Source organism: Empidonax traillii, unplaced genomic scaffold, assembly GCF_003031625.1.
Source record: "Empidonax traillii isolate 1590-97213 ecotype Southwest subspecies unplaced genomic scaffold, ASM303162v1 scaffold37:size1818073, whole genome shotgun sequence".
In the NCBI taxonomy this organism is placed as follows: domain Eukaryota; kingdom Metazoa; phylum Chordata; class Aves; order Passeriformes; family Tyrannidae; genus Empidonax; species Empidonax traillii.
In genome coordinates, this window is record NW_020955230.1 from 1,690,746 (window position 1) to 1,711,585 (window position 20,840).

The 20,840-nt window shown below is 40.3% G+C and overlaps 1 protein-coding gene across 1 annotated transcript in view; it reads right to left on the reverse strand.

Annotated features, from left to right (window-relative positions):
• Positions 1-5,943: 5,943 nt before the first annotated feature.
• CAMK4 (calcium/calmodulin dependent protein kinase IV) overlaps positions 5,944-20,840 on the reverse strand; it is an 84,054-nt gene continuing 69,157 nt past the window's right edge. Inside the window, exons 7-10 of the mRNA XM_027878032.1 lie at positions 16,226-16,301; positions 11,731-11,857; positions 9,498-9,650; positions 5,944-7,653 (exon numbers count right to left, since the gene is read on the reverse strand). Coding sequence (XP_027733833.1) covers positions 7,486-7,653; positions 9,498-9,650; positions 11,731-11,857; positions 16,226-16,301 — 524 coding nt within the window. The 3' untranslated portion in view covers positions 5,944-7,485. The remainder of the gene's footprint in view (positions 7,654-9,497; positions 9,651-11,730; positions 11,858-16,225; positions 16,302-20,840) is intronic.

Genomic DNA, 20,840 nt, shown 5'->3' on the forward strand with positions numbered 1-20,840 from the left:
CATCTCTCCATCATTCCTTCTCCCTGAGCACCTAATCATTTCAGAGGTAATTTTCTCACGAGCATAGGCCTTTCAACACTGTGTATTCTGAAAAAAAAGAAGTAACAAAAAACCTCCCAACCAAAGCCCAAAACAATGTTCCCTAAACACTAAACGAAATTTCTGCTATTTAATCAGAAGCATTAGCATGACATCTCAGGAGGATGTGGCATGAACAGGGAAGAGGTTTCAGTTGTGCGTAACAGCACAAAACCACAGCTTGGGTTAGCTCTCAGTAGCTAGTTGTTTCAATCATTTTTGTTTCTAATTACTTTTATCAAAAATCTCTTAGTTTGTAATTACTGTTTCCCAGCAGCCACGGCAGTGAAGACTTGAGCAGAGCAAAAAGGCACTACCACTACACTGAGGGCAGTAAGTTGGTGGTGGCACCAGCTTGGATGCTTTGGAGGGTCCCATGGATCACTGTCATTCCCAAGGAAAATACTTCTCAGGGAGTAAACTGCTGCAGTAGGGGGTTGGGAAATCCTTCTAAGATATTTTTATTCTAAATATACATACAGTCTATTTGCTTAGTATTGTGAAATGTTTCTTGACAAACTTCTCCATAAAAGACTACTTCAGGCCCCATAATAAACTGAGGAAGAGACTGGGTTCCATATTACTAGTATAAACAATGAAACTTTGATGTCTGACAAATGGAAAGTCGAGTCAGTGGTGAGGTTTATCCATTTGGAGAAGGCTGCCATTGAATATGTTTCAATACTTTCGTAAACATGTCTAATGGGGAAGTCTGAAAAATAATAGAAATCCAGGAACCTGAGACCTTGGAAGAAACACTTAAGAGACACTTTTCACTTTGTTCCTTATTGACACAAAGCTAAGGAGGAGCTCTCTTGGGAGTGTTCTGTAGCAAAGTTCTCTGGCATTTTTGTTGTGGGCATTTACTGTTCAGTATTACTTAGGGATTTGTGATGTTGTGCTCCTTCATGTAAAGTTAGCATCTGATACTAAGTATATCAGTTGGTATTAAGTAATTGATATTAAGATCAATGGTCATAGCACACATGATATTTTTCAGAGTTCCTAAACCTGATGTGTTTCTTTTGACTGACTTAAAAGTCTTTTCTACAGGAAGAAAAAGGTGCTATTGACAAAGGATCTTCCTGGTGCTGAGGAGCAGAACATGGCATGGTGCTATTCTTGTGTCACTTTGCTCTGAACCCCTCACTCCAAATACTAGCAGCTTCTACAGCAGCCCAGGTGCCTTCCCTTTCTGTTGGTAGACTAACCCAAGAAACCAAATTATTTTCTGTTTCTGTCTAGCATTTGTTGTACCTCACTGAGCTATTTCTGTCAGCCAGGTGTAGGCTCTTGAGAAAGGAAACTAAAGGTGCCAGCAAACATCATGAATCTAGGAAATGGGGAGGGAAAGTAAAAACACTTCTCCCTGGCTACTAACTGGCAATGACAAACCACACCAGGGGTGGCTCACAGAGATATACTTATATAGTTGACCGATAAAACTCAGACTCTTTAGGGAGCACAAGAGCAGGAGTGAAACATCTGACAGAACCAAAGGCAACAGCAGATTTGTCAGGGCAGAAAAGCTGAAATCTGCAAGTGTCAGATGGCTCTTTACCCTTTGACTGGCAGCTGACAGCTCTTTCTGAGTGCCCCATGGGGTCCAGGGCCAGGAAAAAAAGAGGAAGCACAAAAGGGAAGAATAACAGGAAGCCATTTGGCCATGAATGCATGTTAATATTTGTTCTTGAAGGCAGAGTTTCAAATGGAAAAAATAAGATCCCTTTCTTTTAAGCTTTGCTCTTCGTGTATTGTCATACAACTCTCTGGAATGCTGCAATTTCTCAGATGGACAGAAAGAAGTATCTATGGGAGAAGCTCTGTGCCACTTCATGGGGCAAACACATGCTGTTTAATATACCTTAGCCAGTAAATGTCTTCCTGACAACAATGAAGGGCCAGATTGTCATTTCTGTCACACATGCTGTGGATGGATCATTACTGGTCAGGAGCCTGTGGTGCAGTTTAGGGCAACTCATCACAAAATGTTGTGCTTGTATTGTTGCCACACTTCAACCCATGTACTGACCATACAAAAGGACAAGGGCACTGAAGTAATCTTTCTCTCAACCGTGCCTTGGCAGAAGCCAGAGCTTGGCAAAACTCTCTACCATTGTCTTTCATACCCTGATATCTGTTACTCTGAATTTCGTTCAGCAGTGATCCATGTATACAAGACTTTTAATCATTATAGTTTCAGTTCCAGTTGAGTAATGCTGGCAAAGGACAAAAACTGTTAATAGAGACATGGCTTTTACAGATTGTTCAGCAATCTCCTTTAGTGAATTTATATATTTGTATGTGCAGGTACATATTCATATTTTAATCTGATAAATTCAGAATTGAGCCACTTTGACTATTCCATTGTATTTCAGCTTCCGTACTATGCCTATTCCCACAATATTCGAATGCCTTCCAATAATGACTAAGTTTGTGACTGCATTTATGTTCTCTGTTTCACTCGGGAGGGTAGAAGAAGATGTAATGCAGATTTTACTTGTGTGTGTTTGTTGGACTTCTAGTTATATGTATGTACATTGTTCTACCCTTATATTGTTTAGAAGATTCATACTCCAAAGGATGCTCTTCACTGACCCATCAGCAATCTTCAGTGAAGTACTCCGGCCAGAAGTTTAACCTCTATGATATAAGGAAAAATTTGCTTATGTGGAGAATCTAGAGTCTTGCCAGTAAAAGCTTATACATATTCTGAAACTAAGATCATAGAATCACAGAATCACAGAATCACAAAATGGGTGAGGTTGGAAGGGACCATTGGTGTGGTCTTCTGGTCCAACCTCCCTGCTCAAGCCAAGTTTCCTAAAGCACATTGCACAGGATTGCATCCATATGGTTCAAAAGTAATTTGAGAAAGGGACGCTCCAATCTCTTCCAGTGCTTAGTCACCAGCACAGTAAAGTTCTCATATTCAGGATTTTCTTGTGTATCAGTTTCTGCCTGTTATCTCTTGTCCTATTGCTTGGCACCAATGAGAAGAGTCTGGATCCAGCTTCTTGACACCCTCCCTTCAGATACTTGAATACATTCATGAAGTCCCCTCTCAACTGTCTGTTCTCAAGGCTGAGCAGGCCCAAGCTCTCTCAGCTTTTTCTCATAAATAAGATGCTTCTGTCTTCTCATCATCTTCTTAGCCCTCTGCTGGCCCTGCTCCAGGAGCTCTGTGCCTAGGTAAATATTTTATACCTATAGGTAAATATTTTATTCCTATTTTCTTCCTTTTCATTCCTTACTGTTTTCTTCTCATTTTGCAACACATCTGATCTTTTTTGTTCAATGAAACATGGTATTATGCAGGGGCTTACCAGAGAACTTAGATTCTTTATACAAAAGCAGAATAAGCTCTCACTATTGTGGTTTTATGTTCTACCTGAAGTTATTCTGAAATGGAAGAATGGACATTCTTTGCGTTTTTGTTGTTGTTTTATAAAGTAATTTTAAGGATGTTCTGCCCTATCTCTTTGTAAACCTTTTGTATCTCCAGGACTTGCATGTATCCCTGCCACTGTGCTCTAGGTCTATCTGTGCATCTTGCTTGGTCAGCCTGATATTTTTTGTTACATGAATGCCATGCCTACGTGAGCTATGCATTCATAACCTCAGCAACAAGAAGGCAGATTCAGTCACACAAAACTGAGCTCTTTACTGGGAGGAACAGCCAGCCCCTGCACAAGCCTGGAGTCAAGGCACTGTGCTGAGGCTTGTGCCTGTCATTCTGGAAGGAGGCAAAGTGCAGAACACCATGGAAAGATCACCCTACACCGTCATATGCCGCTCCTAAAACCCCAGAGACCTGCACTGCAATGCTATGCATATCAGTGTGCTCCAGCAGGTGTGCAGGAGGGGAAGGACTTTGTTACATGGAAATGAGTCTTTATCTTCCAGGGTCCAACTGCATTTGCTGCTTAGCAGACAGTGCTGTCCTTCTGCTAAGCTGGATATTAACTACTCCCAGCACCATCTTCCCTTTCCCTGCTGCTGGGCTGAAGAAAATGTAGTGTTGTCCTCATTCCCCCATGGCTGCCTTTTGTGTCTGTGCTTTTGTGTGAGAGTTGTAGAAGACACTTTATTTCTCAAGTATTGAGCCTGGCTGCTAGTATGCCAGAGCAATTCTCCCAGCCTGGGGCTCCCTGCTGGCCTGGGTCTCTTCAAAATACTTTTTGGTTGCCACTTTTGCCCTGCTCTAGTATTACACAGCTTTTCAGAACTCTTTGCATTATTCACTGAGGCAAAGGGGACTCTGGGCAGCTTTTTGCTTCTGGAGACAGAGTCCTTAGTACCCTTCTTCTGAACCACACGCTCTAACAAAAACTTTTGCCTTGGTGTTCTTTTGCATTCAAAAGTTTGATTATGGTGTGCTTGCCTCTTGACAGCACACTTGCACAATGTAAAGTACAAACTTAAGCTAACAAACCAGCACCAGGCTCATGCAGCGTGATCTACTTTATCATCCACAAAGTTGCAAGCAAGAGTGTTCAGGATTACTGGAGCTCTGTTCTATTTTGGGATGAATCTTTCTGAAGTTGTGAAAAATCTTCTTGTGCTGCAAAGGCAGGACTTTGTTGGCTATTTAACAGCCATAAGATCCTCAGCCAAGCTCTCAGATATTAGACTTTAATTGGCCAGTGCTACAATCTGTTATTAAAAGGAAAGTTTTGCTCAATTCAAATACTTCAAAAAAGTAGAAAGATTTCCCTTTTTGTAGTTAAAGGACTTGGTTAATCTGTTAAATATTTTTAAAAACTGAAGTTTAGGATTTAAACAGAAAAGAGCATCAGTGACTTTCTACCTAGTTTATAACCACAGAGGTGAAACTGGTTCCATCTTCAGTAGTTTTCAAGTGTGTTCATATTTTTCAGCCACAGTAAGACACTGGTGTTGTACTCCCCAGTCTGAATTATGGCAGATGCTGCTGGGAGGTGATTTTTCAGACAAAATGAATGCAGGTGACACTCCTCTCTTCCACTGCATGCATACACCCTAGTCCTCCTCTTCCTTGTGTGTGGTGCTGTCAAACATCAGCAAGCCACACTGCTTTACTGAGTCAGAAACTGGTAATCCGTTCAGCACAGGCATCCTCCCTGTTTCATGTAGAGCATAACAGAAGAAAATGAAGTAAAAACAACCGAAGGCCCAGAGCCTTTATGCAGTGCCTCAGAGCTGCCTCTGAGATCATGCTATCACAGAGAGGTCTCCTGTTGCATGACCTCAGTTCACAGTTACTATATGATATGGTATAATTTAGCAAAACAGTAACTTTAAGAATCAGCTGGGACTACTTTTCAACTTAACAAATCATCAGATGAAGATATTTCTGCTCTCGTAGTTGCACAATGACTGTGCGGCAAGCTACACTCCTGCAGATTAGATGCAACTATATGAAATGAAGGAGGAAATGTCACAGAAATCCAGCATCTCCCATCAAACCTCCCTAGTGACCAAACTTTGATGGCTTAACCACAGTACCAGAGAGATGAGTAAAGTGGGTGAGAAATGCATTTGTCCTGCAGTCACCTCACAGGAAGTAAGACAGTGAAAAGTGAGACAATTGAATGTACCTATCATCTTCTCCAGAGTAATTACTCTTACTTACTGGAAAAAATCTGTGAAAGTGTCTTGTTGGCCTTACACAGCTGTCATGAACCCATCAGCTGTTTCAGCTGACCTCAAAGTGTGCCACTTGAAAAAAGAATGAATACATGTACTTTAAATTGCAATGCTGCTTAGTTAGCAAACCTTTTTGTACAACTACTAAGAGTTCTAAGAAGTGGATAAAAAATCTCAAGTATAATACATTCATTAGCATGCGTTCTCACCTAGTAATGACAGTATCTTTAATCTTCCTTTATCTATTAATCTAGAGCACATTTTATTTATCAAACCTACCATCTGAATAACACTGCACTACCTTTTAACCTAATCAGGAAATATAGCCTCTGACTGTTTTATTAAATCGTTGGTTTTTCAGTAGCTGATATATTTTTCCAAAGCAAGTTGTGCAAGGCCTAACATCGACATAAAAACCATGAAAGCAAAGGAGAAATGTATTAGGATTTTAGGTAACTATTGGTATTAAAGAGTTTAGCGAGCACAAATGATATTGTTGTACATCAGATTCTTTTTGCTGTTTCTGTAACATAAGCTGATGACAGTCCGCGGTGTTAAATTGATAACAAGTATAAATGGTCACACATCCTGATGCATGTTAATTTTTCCGTTCCTTTCAATGGCATTCAACAAAAAACATCAAGACAGCTCAAGAGCCTGACCCTACTTTTGCAAGCTGATCGAAGCACATAGCTGATAACTTAAGACACAGGAGCTCGGGGGGGATGCAAGTTCTGTGCTGGAGGATCACTTTACATGGAGCAGGGGTCCTTTGTAAGGAAAACACAGACTGATTATGTTGACAAATGGAAACTGGTTACTCATGAGGTTAAACTACCCAGGAACCAATTAGATTATACTACTTGCTCCAAGATCTTGTATAAAGAGTATTTCCCTAAAGTAAAATCAATAAGCTGTACAATAGCTTCCTTTAACCATTTACAACTTATTTAATTGCAGATTACTCCCTCAGGCTCTATAAAAAGTCTTCTAGCTGCACAGTTTAGAAATTAATTAATAAATATAATGGTATGTCAAAAATTTGCATTTACTCTAATCCTTGTTTAGTCTATTGTTTTGTTTCACTAATACTTTACTACAGAATTAAATGGCAGAAATCTGAGTAATTTTGGTTGTTATTAAAATATTATATATAAACACGAAAAATCTGAATAAGGCATTCTCAGTGCAAGCTGGAGCAATATACATTTTCACACCCAGTGGAACTAACATTTCAATTTCTTCCCAGAAGTAGTGGAATGTGGTTTTTTGCATGTAAATCCCCAAATACTTTTTCAATTTTACAGATAAAAAGCATTATTTCATACATCAGTTTTAAAAGCATTGGTTTGGTATTTCCTTCCATTTTGTCTGCGCAAGGACTATGGATCTGGAAAGAAACAGTCCAAATAAACTCACAACACAGATAAGACAACTACTTGCATAAAATTAAATGAAACAGCATTTTGTTTCAAATGCCATCTAGAAACAATAGATAGATATATATGAAGTATACACATTATGGTAGGTAGTTATTCATCCCCATATTTTCACCTGCCGGTATTACTGCAAATTACACTGTTTCCATGACATGCCTTATGGAACAGTTTACTATTTTCATAAGCAGTCACATGCATTGAAGGTAGGATCACCAGCCAGAGCATTTGGCACCCTAAAGCAGAACCAGAGAGGCCAAGCTTACGAATCTCCCTTGCTGAATGACAAATTAGCTGGTGTGTGAAATGACAGATCTCTGTTGAAACAAGGAAGCACATCGACCTAAGACATTTCCTCTGGGGCTGCTTCTGCTTCCTGAGTGGGTTTCTCATCGGGTTTGCCGCCGAGGACAGGAGATGGGTTGTGGCTGGGCTTGTTGCTGCTGTCCTGTGCACTGTGACTGCTGGCGCTGCCAAGGCGTGTCGATGCAACAACAGCTTTTACTGCAGCCTGGGAGAGAGAAAACCAAGTAAATATTCCTTACAGGGCATGAAATGTCAGCAATGCAGCCTCAGCATCGTCCCCTTAGGGAATGTAACCACCTTTAGTCTTTGTGGTAACGTCACATACCTGCCTGAGCTTGGTCAGATTTAGAAGACCATCTGAAATTCTAGACTGAGGTTTAAAATTGATGCTGTCACAAGGTTACAAGTTGGACAACATGAATATGACTTCTTTTTTCAGCTGTAAGTGCTGCATATTTTTTTTAGAAACTACTTCAAGTTTCCCATGTTGAAGTTAAAGAGAAAGCCATCTTCTGCCATAATAATAACAGTATCACCACTGATTATTCCATGAAAATTTCACAAAGGAAAACAATATTTATTACTATTGAAATATTGCATATGCCAAGCGCAATGGTGCAGAGCATATGGGCAAAGTCCTAAGAATATACATATAAAGCCACTCCTTTTTTGTAGGCTTTCATGTCAACATATCACAAAATGAAGACACTCATGAAGACAGTTATATTAGCCCTTGCCTCAAGAGTTTTGTTGCCTTAAAAAACAAACATACAGAGGTGAGGAAAAGATAATAAAAAACAGAATGCATAGACATTGTCAATAAAAAAGAATCAACTAATACCGAATATGAAGAAAAATTACAAGGCATAACCGAATAAAAGTGGCAAGAGTGAGAGTCTAGACCTCTTAAAAGAAAAATCACAGACATCCACTTAGTGATGAGAGGACTTTGGACAACTGATTACAAGAACAGGCCACCCAATGATATTATAATGTCCAAAGGTGCTTTTAGTGTATCTCTCACAAGCCATGTGGGTGTTTATGAAACAAATTCAACACAGGTTATGAAAAACAAAATCATGACCAAGACCTTTATTGTTATGTAATAAAAATAAGTCTTTACATAAAGAAGGCCTGTCTATGGATTTGTATGTTGGGAAAGAGAGTATAATTTCATATTATTCTTACTAACAAAACAACAACTAAAGCATGTATTACTTGTGTTTCTGCTTTGGTCTTTTTTTTTTTTTTTTTTTTTTTTTTTTTTTTTTTTTTTTTTTTTTTTTTTTTTTTTTTTTTTTTTTTTTTTTTTTTTTTGTCTAGGAATTAATTGTCTAAAATTTTATCGTTTATTTTACACATATATAACTCTACAATAAATGCTAACTTCAATCAATTATCTTAATAATTGAAGATCTGATCATTTAATCTTTAATGGAAAAGCAATGAAGAAGCAAACTTATAAAAAGCATTAGCTTTTAGTCACAAAAGAATAAACTGGTTGACTACAGGGATCTAAATAAACTGGGCTTCAAAAAAATCTTGTTGGTGATCAAAGGTGTAAAAACATAAAGAAAAACAAAATTAAAACATTAATGTGAATTATGTCTAGAGTCTGAGAATTTTATAAATGACAAAATATTTTTCTTTTCACTGTAGAGATTCTCTATCACAGTTTCCTGATGTTATGTCCCTTAGATGCCTAGCTGCCTGCTGTATAAGCAGTACAGGACAGACAGATAGACAAAAGGAAGGAAGGAAGAAGGGAAGGAAGAAAGGAAGGTAAGAAAATTTTGAAAGTTGTGTGCATTTTCAGCAGTTCTATCTGTGTAGACAGTTATCAATCAGCTTCACCAAGTTTTATTTATATGACTTCAGTTATCAACTAAATCAGCTTTCACTTCTTCAATCTTCATCAGTCACCTTAAATAAAAATCTTCCATACCACTATGGAATGTTGTCCTCAAAAGATATGCAAGGTTTCTGCAAGGTTACTAATTTAATTGCATGCTTTCATAGCCAAAACAGAGACTGTGTGCAGAGACTTGCCTTAAGTTTACGCCGGGCATTGAATTCTTGAAGTTTCTTTTGTGCGTTGTCCATATGTGCAAAGTTTGCTGCCTTCCCTGTAACCCATGGATGCTGCAAAGCCTGTAGAGTGGTGAGGCGTTTCTTGGGGTCTAAAACAATCAACTTTTTAACCTGCATAGCAAGCAAGAAACACAAAAGACTGTCAACCTTATTCTTCATTTACATTTACCTAGCTTTGCATTTTGGGCCTCTGGTCCCGGTTTTGGGAAGCATGTTAGGAGACCAACAAGAATTAGCATCTGAGTCTTTGCAAGAATTTTGCTTCTGGCATTTCTTGGTTCTCCATAAATACCATCTGAATAAGGCAGCCATTAAGGGGGAAGAGAGAAGGAAAAAAAAATCAACTGGTTACCAACATATTAAGAATATGTACCAATGCTGTTGATCTGTATCTGCCATAGGGTGTTGCATGTCTGAATTGCCACATAAACCCTAAGAGATTTTCAAAATAACCCCAACCAGGTAGTTTCTCTGAGCAGTGTCTTCAGTTTTGGATTTGGACACGTTTTAAAAATTAGAAGGTTTAAACTACAGTGTGTGCAGCTCATGCAGATTGTACCATGGAGTCACTGACAGGTCCATAACAAAGGAAATGTTTCTTTCAGTCTGTGTAAAACCTCATGCACACATGAACTAAAAAGCATTGTACAAATATTTCTCTCTTAGCCCACCCTGAAACTAATGCTATTCACACCAGTCTTTCTGTCACTAAGGCCAGTGAAGCTGCACCTTTCCAAACATGAGAGTAGGACATTTTTGGGAACAAGGCACTGCAAACATACCCCTGGGAGTGGAGGTGGTACAAAGTGTTGGATGCAAAGTGTGTCCAGTCAAGCCGTGTTTCATGGGTTTCGCTGTTATGTCTGGACTAGTAGAGTTTTGAAAAAAAGAAAAAGGTGGGGATGGAGTAACTAAGTACAGAGATGATACTTTGCAGATCCACACTTAACCAGCTTTTCTGCCTGCACACCCTGCTGGAGCAGAGTGCAAGTGATGGTACAGGGCTCCACTGCTGCTTTGTACCCAAGTGAGAGGGAAGACTCGCTTTAGGGTTCTCTGAAATTTCTCTACAAAGAACTATTAAAGAAAGATGGTGCCAGGCATTGTGATAAATCCAACCTGGTTTATCTCTGTGGAAGAAGTCAAGGTAAACAAATCCCTTCAACTAGACATCCAGAACTGCCCACAGCAGAAGGTTTTAAGAGTCATGGTCTTCATTCTTATCTACAACTTCCTATACAGTGCTCAAATCTGAAACTTTGAGCTTTATTGTACCAGAGCAGTATGGAGCAGTTTGGGCAAAAGCTCTGTATACACAATAAAGAAGCAGTTTTACTTTCAGGCTGCTATTTATCTGTCATTAAATTATATTTTTATGACTTTAGAAAAACTTCACATCTAATAAAACAACAAAAAAAGTACTTTGAACTTCTACAGTCCTTCCTCTTGAAATGTCCTGAAGTACTTCACAAACACCAATTACATAGTATTTTATGACACAGTTTGTATAAGTAACATGGAACAGACCATTTATATTTTCAGTGTTAATGAAATAACTGAATTATGCAAGCTATTATTGACTAAAAGTCAGACTCAAGCATTCCTATCACTGCAGATCAGTATCTTCTGAGTCCAAATTACTTTATCCACTAATGAAAGAATACTGTGCAGATAGCATGCCAGCTCTTGCATTTTGGTAATGGACCTATTAAAAAGTAATCGGTCTTCCCTTATCTACTGAGAAAAAGCTTAAATGGACAGAAAAATCTGTCAGAAAAGGCAGGGGGGAAAAAGTTTCATTCCCTTTAGTACTCTTTCCCTAAAGTTCAGGCATGAAAATTGACAAAAAATAAAGAGCTTTTTTCTACTTTCCCCTGAAGGTGGTTGCCCAGAAAAGAGGAATGGTGAAACACTTCAGAGCTAGAAAAAAAGGAAGGAATACATGAACACTGTGACAGCTGCCAACAATCTGTGCTTATTCAGAGAAGGACCTAAACATCCATGGGTCTGAGTGCAAAATTACAGTGCTGGACTAACACGGATATTTAACTGCACCCTAATATTTCAAAGACAAGAAGAAAAGTAAGAGGCTGTATGAACAATTAATTAACCAATTATTCTTCCCCCACCCCAAAAATTGACTCAGTGGAAGTGATACTAGATACTCTGGTCTGATTTTTGCTTTACTTACTAAATCCTTGGCATTCAGAGACACATCATCCCACCAGGGGGACACAAAGTCATATTCACAGTTCAGGATTCTCTTAAACATGTACTGATCTCCCCTTTCATCATAAAATGGTTCAAAGCCACAAAGTCTGCAAGGATAAAAAAGAAATAAATTTATCAAAGATTAATTAGTCTTTGGGTTGCTAGGAACAGTTCATGGTATTATTTTTCCCTGCTTTGTATTCTGCAGAGACCCTTTTGGAAAACCAGACCTGGCTGTACTCATGAACTCCTTATTCTACAGAGCAGAGAAAAATGTGGTCATAAGTATTCATAAGCACTGTGAAAGTCTGGTTAAATTCTAAATTTTCCATTTTCACATGTCTTTAATTGGAACTATTAGTACAGAGACTTATTGTAAGAGTAGTCATGCACCAGTTGATATCTGTATAACTTCTACATGCTAATAAATATTTTCTAGCAGCCCTTTGCTCTGCTGGTCTCACCCTGAAGTCCCTCAAACTACCTAGTTATTCCTCAGTCTGAAACCTTTGTTCATCACTGCTGTCTCTGTGAGGCTTCTCCAGCTGTGTGTCTTTTTGAAGTGGGTGCAAACGGGCACATGGCTAAGTTACAAATTAGTGTAATGATGTTTCCTATTTTAATCTTAGTTTTTTTGCTGGAACTTTCTGACCTTACTTTTTTAGACTGTTTACAAGCACAGAGTTAACATGATCACAGAGCACTTATCAGAATTCCTGTAACTCTTGACAGAGAAATGGGAATTATCTGAGGAACCCCATTTTACCTGTGAAGTTAGAAGGTTTTATATGTCCAGTTAGGACTGATTTTGATTATGTTGACCCCTGTACACTTTTTAATCCTATCATCCACAAAATGGTAAAACCTCTGTCAGGTTTTATTAATCACCCCACATCTATACTTAGATAACCTACATACAAACAAGAAATTTTGTGATCTTACTAACGACTGCATTTATGAATATATTGAATAATACAGATTCCAGCACAGATCCACATTGCTGGCCTCAGGGAAAGCAAACTCACAGAAGTGGTTTCCGCTTATACAATGTTCTCTTTTATTGCTTCATTTCACTTTAATCACGCTTGTACACATAATCAGGTATTTTTAAGTAAATTTCCTATTCAACCAGTATGTGATCTGAGCTAAGCAGAAAATCTATCTGCTACTCGGCCTCCAGAAAATGCAACAAGCAATGACAAGCAATGAGATGATGATAGGAAAATAATAGCAGACATAATGATCAAGACAGCAACAAGTCTAGAAAATGTAACTTTATATTTTAATTTCCTACTGTTTTTATATTTCTAAACCCAATCAATGTGCTTACTGTCTTGAAAAAGGAGACTGATGCTCAAGGAAGAATCAAAGAAGAAATGTGGCTTTGGGAGTGGTGCATAGCTGTGGGTGGAACAGTTGCATCACATTCCTCTGCTGAAGAGGAGAAACACTCGATTGTAAGCACATTCTGGGCACAGTATTAATTTCCAGGTCTGGCAGAGATGGATTAAGACACCAGGATCCAGCCTCCAAATACCATGTTCTTCAGTAGGCGAGAGCTGGCCATGTACTCCAGCTGTTCCCTTCTTCTTTGCCTCCTGTCCCGCCACCATTAATGGGCTTCTATGCCCATGGAACACCTTCACTGAAAAGGGTTGTTGGGTCAGCCTAAACTGGATTTTGGATACTGGGTGACACACAGGAAGACTGCATTTAAGACTTGATCTGACTGCATGGAAAATCTCCTAAATCTTCTCTACTTTATACTTACTACTATCACCTTTTGTCTTTTTAACAATTTCTATAGATATGCTTCTATTTAAAATAAAAATCTATTTCAGCAGACAGATTTTTTTTTTTTGCTACATGCCAAATTAGATGAATAAAACTAGAGATGTGATTTCAAATTAGATTAATTAAATCAGGGTAAGAGTCAATGTGGCTGCTCTTAATTTAATTTTAGTTTGAAATATCATTTTATTATGATGACATTTTAAATCAATTACATACAAATAGAGAAAAAACAATGCAAACAGCTAAAAAAAAAAAAAAAAAAAATTTAAAAATTACCAGATGGTGTTTTATCTCCTTTTAAGTTGGTGAAAAATCACCTTTAACTAAATCCATGCAATTTCGACTACAGGCAAAGCCTCTGTATTTGTTGACCTCTATCTGCATCTCAAACTAACTGATGGATTTCTAACCTGCTCTAAGAATACACAAGGACTGTTCTTCTTGACTTTTAAAACTTTTAAAACATGTGGATTCCCTGGAATTATGACAGTTCTCATCTGGATCTTAATATAATCTGCCTCAGGAAAAACTGTTCTGTCAAAATACGTGTCAAAGTTTTTCTTAATCAAATGCTAAGTCCACCTTGATTAATGAGAGGATTAATGAGAAGTTTTATGCAGATCTTCTGTAACATGGTTGTCACTCTTACATCCATTCCACTTTGGAGGCACATACAGCAAGGTATTTTTTTGACTGTACTGAAGTGCATTCCTTCTACTAAACTATGCAACTGAGACACACAACACTGTCCTTTGGGCTGCAGGATTAGTGAATTAGTTATTACACATGTAACAGACCATATTGATCCACAGAGCTTTACATGCAATAGAAGAGCTTTAAATGTGGAATACTGATAAAGCTAAAAGGAAAATATAGCCAAGTGGATTTTTGCCTGGCTTGTTCCTGTGGATCAGATTGAATTTCAAGTTGGGAGTAGGAAGGGTCATAAGGAGGAAAAAGTGGAAGAGTATCCATTCTGGTGGTGTTCCAGAGCAGCAACTCACACGCTTGTTTTCACACCAGTGCAGAGGTTTAATGTGTTTTGGGAGCATCTCCTGAACAGCTGGAAGGTTTTCAAAGGCTGCATATAGCAAATGCCACTCCATATACGCAAATAGCAGTTTGATTTCTGTTCTTGCTTGAAGCTTGCCTACACTTGAAACCAAGTTCTGCTTAAGAAAGGAGCTCAGTTTCAAGTACAACAACTTCCTTAAGGCTTGAATAACTAGAAGAGACTATAGCTTAATTTAAGTGGCTTTATAAAGGGTCAACAAAACTAATTTCTCCAATCTTAGGGACAGACTTGCTGACAACATTCACATCTCTCTGCTATCTGTGGAAACCCCAGAAATGACAAGAAGTGAGCACCTTGCAGGCAATTTCTGAGATGTGATCTTCTGCACAAGGTCTGGATCTTAAACCAGACCTTGAGATAAAGGATCACATTTAAAATGGAGAAGATAAAAAAATGGCAAATGAAAATATTGTAGCCTATTATTTACAAATACACAAAGCTTACATACAGAAGATGTTTTCTGATATTTCCATCAGAGTGTTTACATATCCTTACATGAACTTTTAGTATAAATCCTAGAGAATGCAATTATTTCTTTGCAAAAGACTGAAAGAAAACAATTCTATTATTACACACTGTACTTGCTGGACACAGTTAATGAATCCTAATAAGGGAAACATAATGACCCAGATGTATAAAATCCTTCATATCTTTAATGTACATATGTAAAATCTAATTTTCTTCTCCTAAAAGGAATCCTGCAAGTATTGCATATAACAACACAAGCCATCTTAGCATTGTCATTGTCAAGGGACTCATTAAGTTATTTATTCTCCCATAAAGGAAAGCATCAATATATCATATACGATTTTCCCTCCTCAATGATTTCCCGTGAAAGTTTCAGTAATACAGTAAAGTAATTCCAGTGCTTACCAATTGTATCATGACGAGCCATACTAAGATGTAGATGCAAATGCCTACCTTTAAACACAACTGTTTGAAAATTTTGGTCTATAGTTGCAACTTCAACTGTTTAAAGTATGTATGGCCAGCATTGCTCATAACCCTTTTTTAACAGGGTCTTTTGTTATCTTGTAAGAAAAGGAGCACTTCGACATTAACCCACCAGACTGATTTGCAGACAGAGAGTCCAGGGCTGTTCCCTGCCTTCTGGCTGAGATGCTGTGGGACAGCAACACTGATGCTGCAGTTGAAGCTTTGGCAGTGTCTGTGGCTGACACAGATGGGGCAACTGCATTTGAGAATATTCACAGGCACTGTGAAACTACTGCAAGCGCCTTAACTTTTTCTTGTCTTAACTGTAGTTAAGAAGCAGCTTAGCATCTCTAACAGTTTTTGTGAATGAGAAGAAGCCCTCAATGACTTCTGACACTTGCATGCCTGTATTTTTGCTTTCAGCAACTTCACTGCCACTCATTTACTTTAAGAGCACGATTCTGTGCAGATCTTCCTGTTGTTCAGGAAGAAGTATTTTATCTATCAAATATATAACCTGAGTGTTTTTTCCATGTTCCTCTAGGGTTTAACTTACTTCAGTAAGATTAGGAATATCATAATTAAAGTTCTTGTCTTTTTCAATGGCACAGCTCATAATGTTATAAAATCTTGAGGGTATTAACAAATTAACCGCTCTGTAGCAACTTACAGGATGTAGGTGATAATTCCCAGGGACCACATGTCCACCTCAGGGCCATAGGCACATCCCCGCAGTATCTCTGGTGCTGCAGATGACAAAACACTTGTCAGTAAGATGAAAGCTGAATGAAGAAGTTAACAGTCACAAAGTCTCTTAAAAAGAGACATGGGCTCCTTTAAGCCCTCAATTAGGCAAATGATGCCCTTCACTAAATATAAAACAGAAGAAGTTATGTCCAAGTAGAGCCAGAATAAAATGTAAAGTGGACTTTGGTTTCAAATTGTATTTTAGATTTGTGAAAAGAACCACTGAAAGCTACAGCAACGCTGGAGCTACAGCGTGATTAAGACGGCGGTATTTTTACTTCAGTGTTTTACTTAGTACTTTTATAAATACATCAACAACAAAAAGAGGGCCAACGAAAATCTCTCCTTTGGGATGAAGAAGAAAACATTTTAACCAAGGATGAGAGAAAGACTAAGATACTTCATACCCTCTTTGCTTCAGACTTAATAGGAAGACGTATTATCCTCAAGGCAACCAGCCCCCTGAGCTGGCTGACAGGGACAGGGAGCAGAACAGACGCAGGAGGAGGTAGTTAGATGCTCACAAGTGAATGGATTCACCCAAGGGTACTAAAAGTGCTGTCAGAGGAACTCACCAAGCCACTCTTCATCATTTATCATCAGCTCTGGATAACTGTGGAGGTTCCCAGATGACTGGAGGCTAGCCAGTGTGATTTCTGCCTACTAGAAGGGCTGGAAGGAGGATCCAGGGAACTACAGGCCTGTCAGCCTGATTTTGATGCTGGGGAAGGTCATGGAACAGATTGTCTTGAGAGTGATCACACCAGGGGACCAATACAGAACAATCAGGGGATCAGGCCCAGCCAGCATGGGTTTAGGAAAGGCAGGTCCTACTTGACCAACCTGATATTCTCTTATAACCAGTAGACCTGCCAGGTGGATTAGGAAAAGCTGTGTCTCCTCTGTAAATCTCAACTTCAGTAAAGTCTTCAAGACTGATTCTCACAGCAATCTTCTGAGGAAACTGGCTGTTCATAGCTTGGATGGGTGCACTGCTTGCTGGGTGTCGTGGGTTTAAGTGGCTGGGTGTTGGTAGTGGGGGGGCTACAAGGGTGGCTTCTGTTAGAAGCTGCTAGATGGAGCTCATATGGAGCCAATGACAGCTGGCTCCAGGATGGACTTCCTGCTGCTGGCCAAGGCCAAGCCAACTAGCAAGCAGATAATGCCTCTGTGATAACACATTTAAGAACAGAGAAGTGTTGCGCAGAAGCAATTCCAGCCCAGAAAGAACGGAGTGAGAACATGGGATAACAACACAGACACCGAGGTCAGTGCAGCAGGAGGGGAAGGGGGCCCCCCTCGCCACCCTGCCTCCCCTCAGAGCTGAGGCCTCTACAGCCTGTAGAAGACCATTAGGGTGCAGAAATCCCCTGCAGCCCATGGAGGAGCCCATGTTGGAGCAGGTGGATGAAGGAGGCTGTGACCTCGTGGGAGGCCAAGATGGAGTGGGGTCCTTGTGGAGATCTGTGGCCTGTGGAGAGGGAAACCCGTGCTGGGGCAGGTTTTTCCCAGGTAGGGTTCATGGCCCTGTGGGGGACCCACATTGGTACAGCTCATTTGTGAAGGACTGCACCCCATGGAGGAGTGACCCACGGGATAGCAGTTTGGGAAAAACTGCTGTCCAAGGGATGGACTCACTTTTGAGAGGTCCATCAAGGACTGTCTCCCATCAGAAGACAATCCACAGAAGCAGAGAAAGGACTCAGAGCTGTGGCCCCCTTGTAGCTTCCTGGTGAAAACCATGGTGAAGCAAGTTGTCCTCTTGCAGCCCATCAGTGCAGACCCGACTGCATTCCATGGGAAACAACAACTGACTACAACCCCCCTTCCCCATCTCCCTGTACCGCTGGGGGCGAGAAGGTAGAACATGGAAGAAAGGAGGGATGCAGGGGGCAAGGTGTTTTTAAGACTGTTTTATTTCTCTCTTTAGTTCTTATCCTATTCATGAATTCTTAGCTGTTTTGTTTTGTTTTGTTTTTCTCTCTCTCTGTCCAGTTGCAGAAGGAGGGTGATAGAGTGGCTTTTAGTGGGTGCTCTATACTTGACAAAGCACCAAAAACTGGCTGTGGTGTATGGAGTGACCAGCTGGTGGCTGGTCGGTAGTGGGGTTCCCCAAGGCTGAGTTTTGGGGCCAGTCCTGTTTTATATCTTGATATATCCTGTTTTATATCATGATCTGGACAAGGGAGTTGAGTGCACCTACACTTAGTTTGAAGAAAGCACCAAGTTGGATGAGGATTAGAAAAGGTCTGCAGAGGGATTGGGACAGGCTGGATTCGTAGCACAAGGCCAATTTTATGAGCTTCAACAAAATCCAGGGTCAGGTCCTGTCCTTGGGTCCCAACAACCCCCAGCAGCACTGCAGGCTGAGGGAAGAGTAGCTGGAAAGCTACCTGGTGGAGAAGGACCTGCGTGTGCTGGTCAACAGCAGCTGAATGTGAGCCAGCAGTGCTCAGGTGGGCAAGAAGGCCAATGGCATTCTGGCTTGGATCAGCAATAGTATGGGCAGCAGGACCAGGGAAGTGACTGTACTGGGCACTGGTGAGACCACATCTTGAATCTTGTTCTGGGCCCCTCACTACAAGAAAGCCATTGAGGTGCTGGAGCAAGTCCAGACGAGGACAATAGAGCTGGTGAAGGGTCTGGAACACAAGTTTGATGAGGAACGGCTGAGGGAGGTGGGAGTATTCAGTTTGAAGAAGAGGAAGCTCAGGGGACACTCTTTCACCTACCTGAGAAGAGGTTGTAACAAAGTGGAAGTTGGTCTCTTCTCCCAGGGAACAAGAGATAGGACTAGACGAAATGGCCTCAAAGTGGTGCCAGGGAGGTTCAGGTTAATGATTAGGAAGAATTCTCTCACTGAAAGGGTGGTTAAGCATTGAAGTGGGCTGACTAAGGAGATAGTGGAGTTGCCATCCCTGCAAGGCTTCAAGAAATGACTGGACATGGCACTTAGTGCTGTGGTTTAGTGGACATAGTGGTATTCAGTCAGAGGCTGGGCTTGATGATCTTGGAGGTGTTTTCCAACCTTAATGATTCAATGATTCCATTTACTTGGCACTTTACTTAGGCTTTATTTTTGATATTCTATTTTAATTGGAAGGAAAGACAGACCATTTCAGGCAATTTCTTTTGCTGCATTGAGGAGCAGACAGAAAGGCCAGGCAGTTTTGGGGAAGTCCAGCTCTGCAATGGTAAAGAGGAGTGAATGTCTGCCCAAGTAGCCTGACAGAAACACCTTGAAACCCTGTTCCCACCAGATCTATGATGCACATGGGATAGCTGTCATGTTTCTGGAGCACAGTGGATTTGTTGTACCTACGTGCACCAGTGCTGCAGCACGTATGCAATTTCTTCCCCTTCCTGCATTACTCTTGCACAGCCATGAAGAGCAGGGCTTTTAATATTTTTTTGTATTTCCAGAATTTTGCTTTTGGTGAATGGATTTGTCTGACACATTGCTGTGAGTTTAGATGTTTCCTGTAACAGACTGATCATGAATCACTGCTCTGCACTGGCTTAATTTTATGTGCTACTGTCAGAAATCACTTATGCTCCTCTTGTTAAGTTCACTGAATGCACAATGTTGCAGTAAACCAAGTTTTTCATGATCATCCTTTTGCTTTTGGTCCTCTGCATCAATCTGCACATTCCAGGGACTGTAGACTGACAAGTTTTGATGCCAGAGTATCCAGACTCCAGTATGTGTTTTTGTTGCAATGTCCTTTCTGGAAAAGCTGCTGATAGCTGGGTGAGCAGGATGTGGGAGTTGGCAGCCTGAGACTGTCAATTATTCATAGTTTAATTTGGCTTTTCACCAGTATTTCTCCTGGCTTTCCTCCAATTTTGGAAAGCAATGCTTGAATATGTTCTGGGCACCAGGAATTCTGCATGAGCAGCTAACTTGGGTTGTAAACCAAGGGTTGCAGGTCCATTACTAGAGACATAAAGCTCCTTTCTTCTCTTCTCCACAGAGATATTTAGCCTCAACCCTCCCCACCAAGTCATCCTGATTCTGAGGGCTCTTCTATGGGAATAAGCCTTATATCCTATTTTTATCATATACTAAGACAGGCGTAAAAAGGACTAAATACTAACACAGGTGTATGGCATTTGTAGTATAACTCTCTCAAGAGAAGACAACCAGAACATTAAATGCTAATATGTGAAGTACAGTTTTATGAAACTAAGTGAACTGGAATTAGGTGCTGCTCTAAAGCATGACTGGCACCCATGTGTGCTTGGCAGAGAATGATATTAATGGCCAGTCTCTTCGCGAACGAAGAACCGGGGAAGGTCTTTCCACCTTCCAGCCTGCGCATTGGATTTTTTAGGTGAGACACAGTGTGCGCGGAACTGAGCCCACCCTTTAATCCTGAGGTTCATCTGCCGGGGCCAAGCACGCTTGGACGGTGGCAGCGAGGTCCTCAGGACGTAGATGGATTGCCTTACAGGGCTAACGAGCTCCATCTGCCCGGGGAGTGGCCCCGACCGGGAATCGAACCCGGGTCTCTGCAGTGACAGTGCAGTGAATTTTC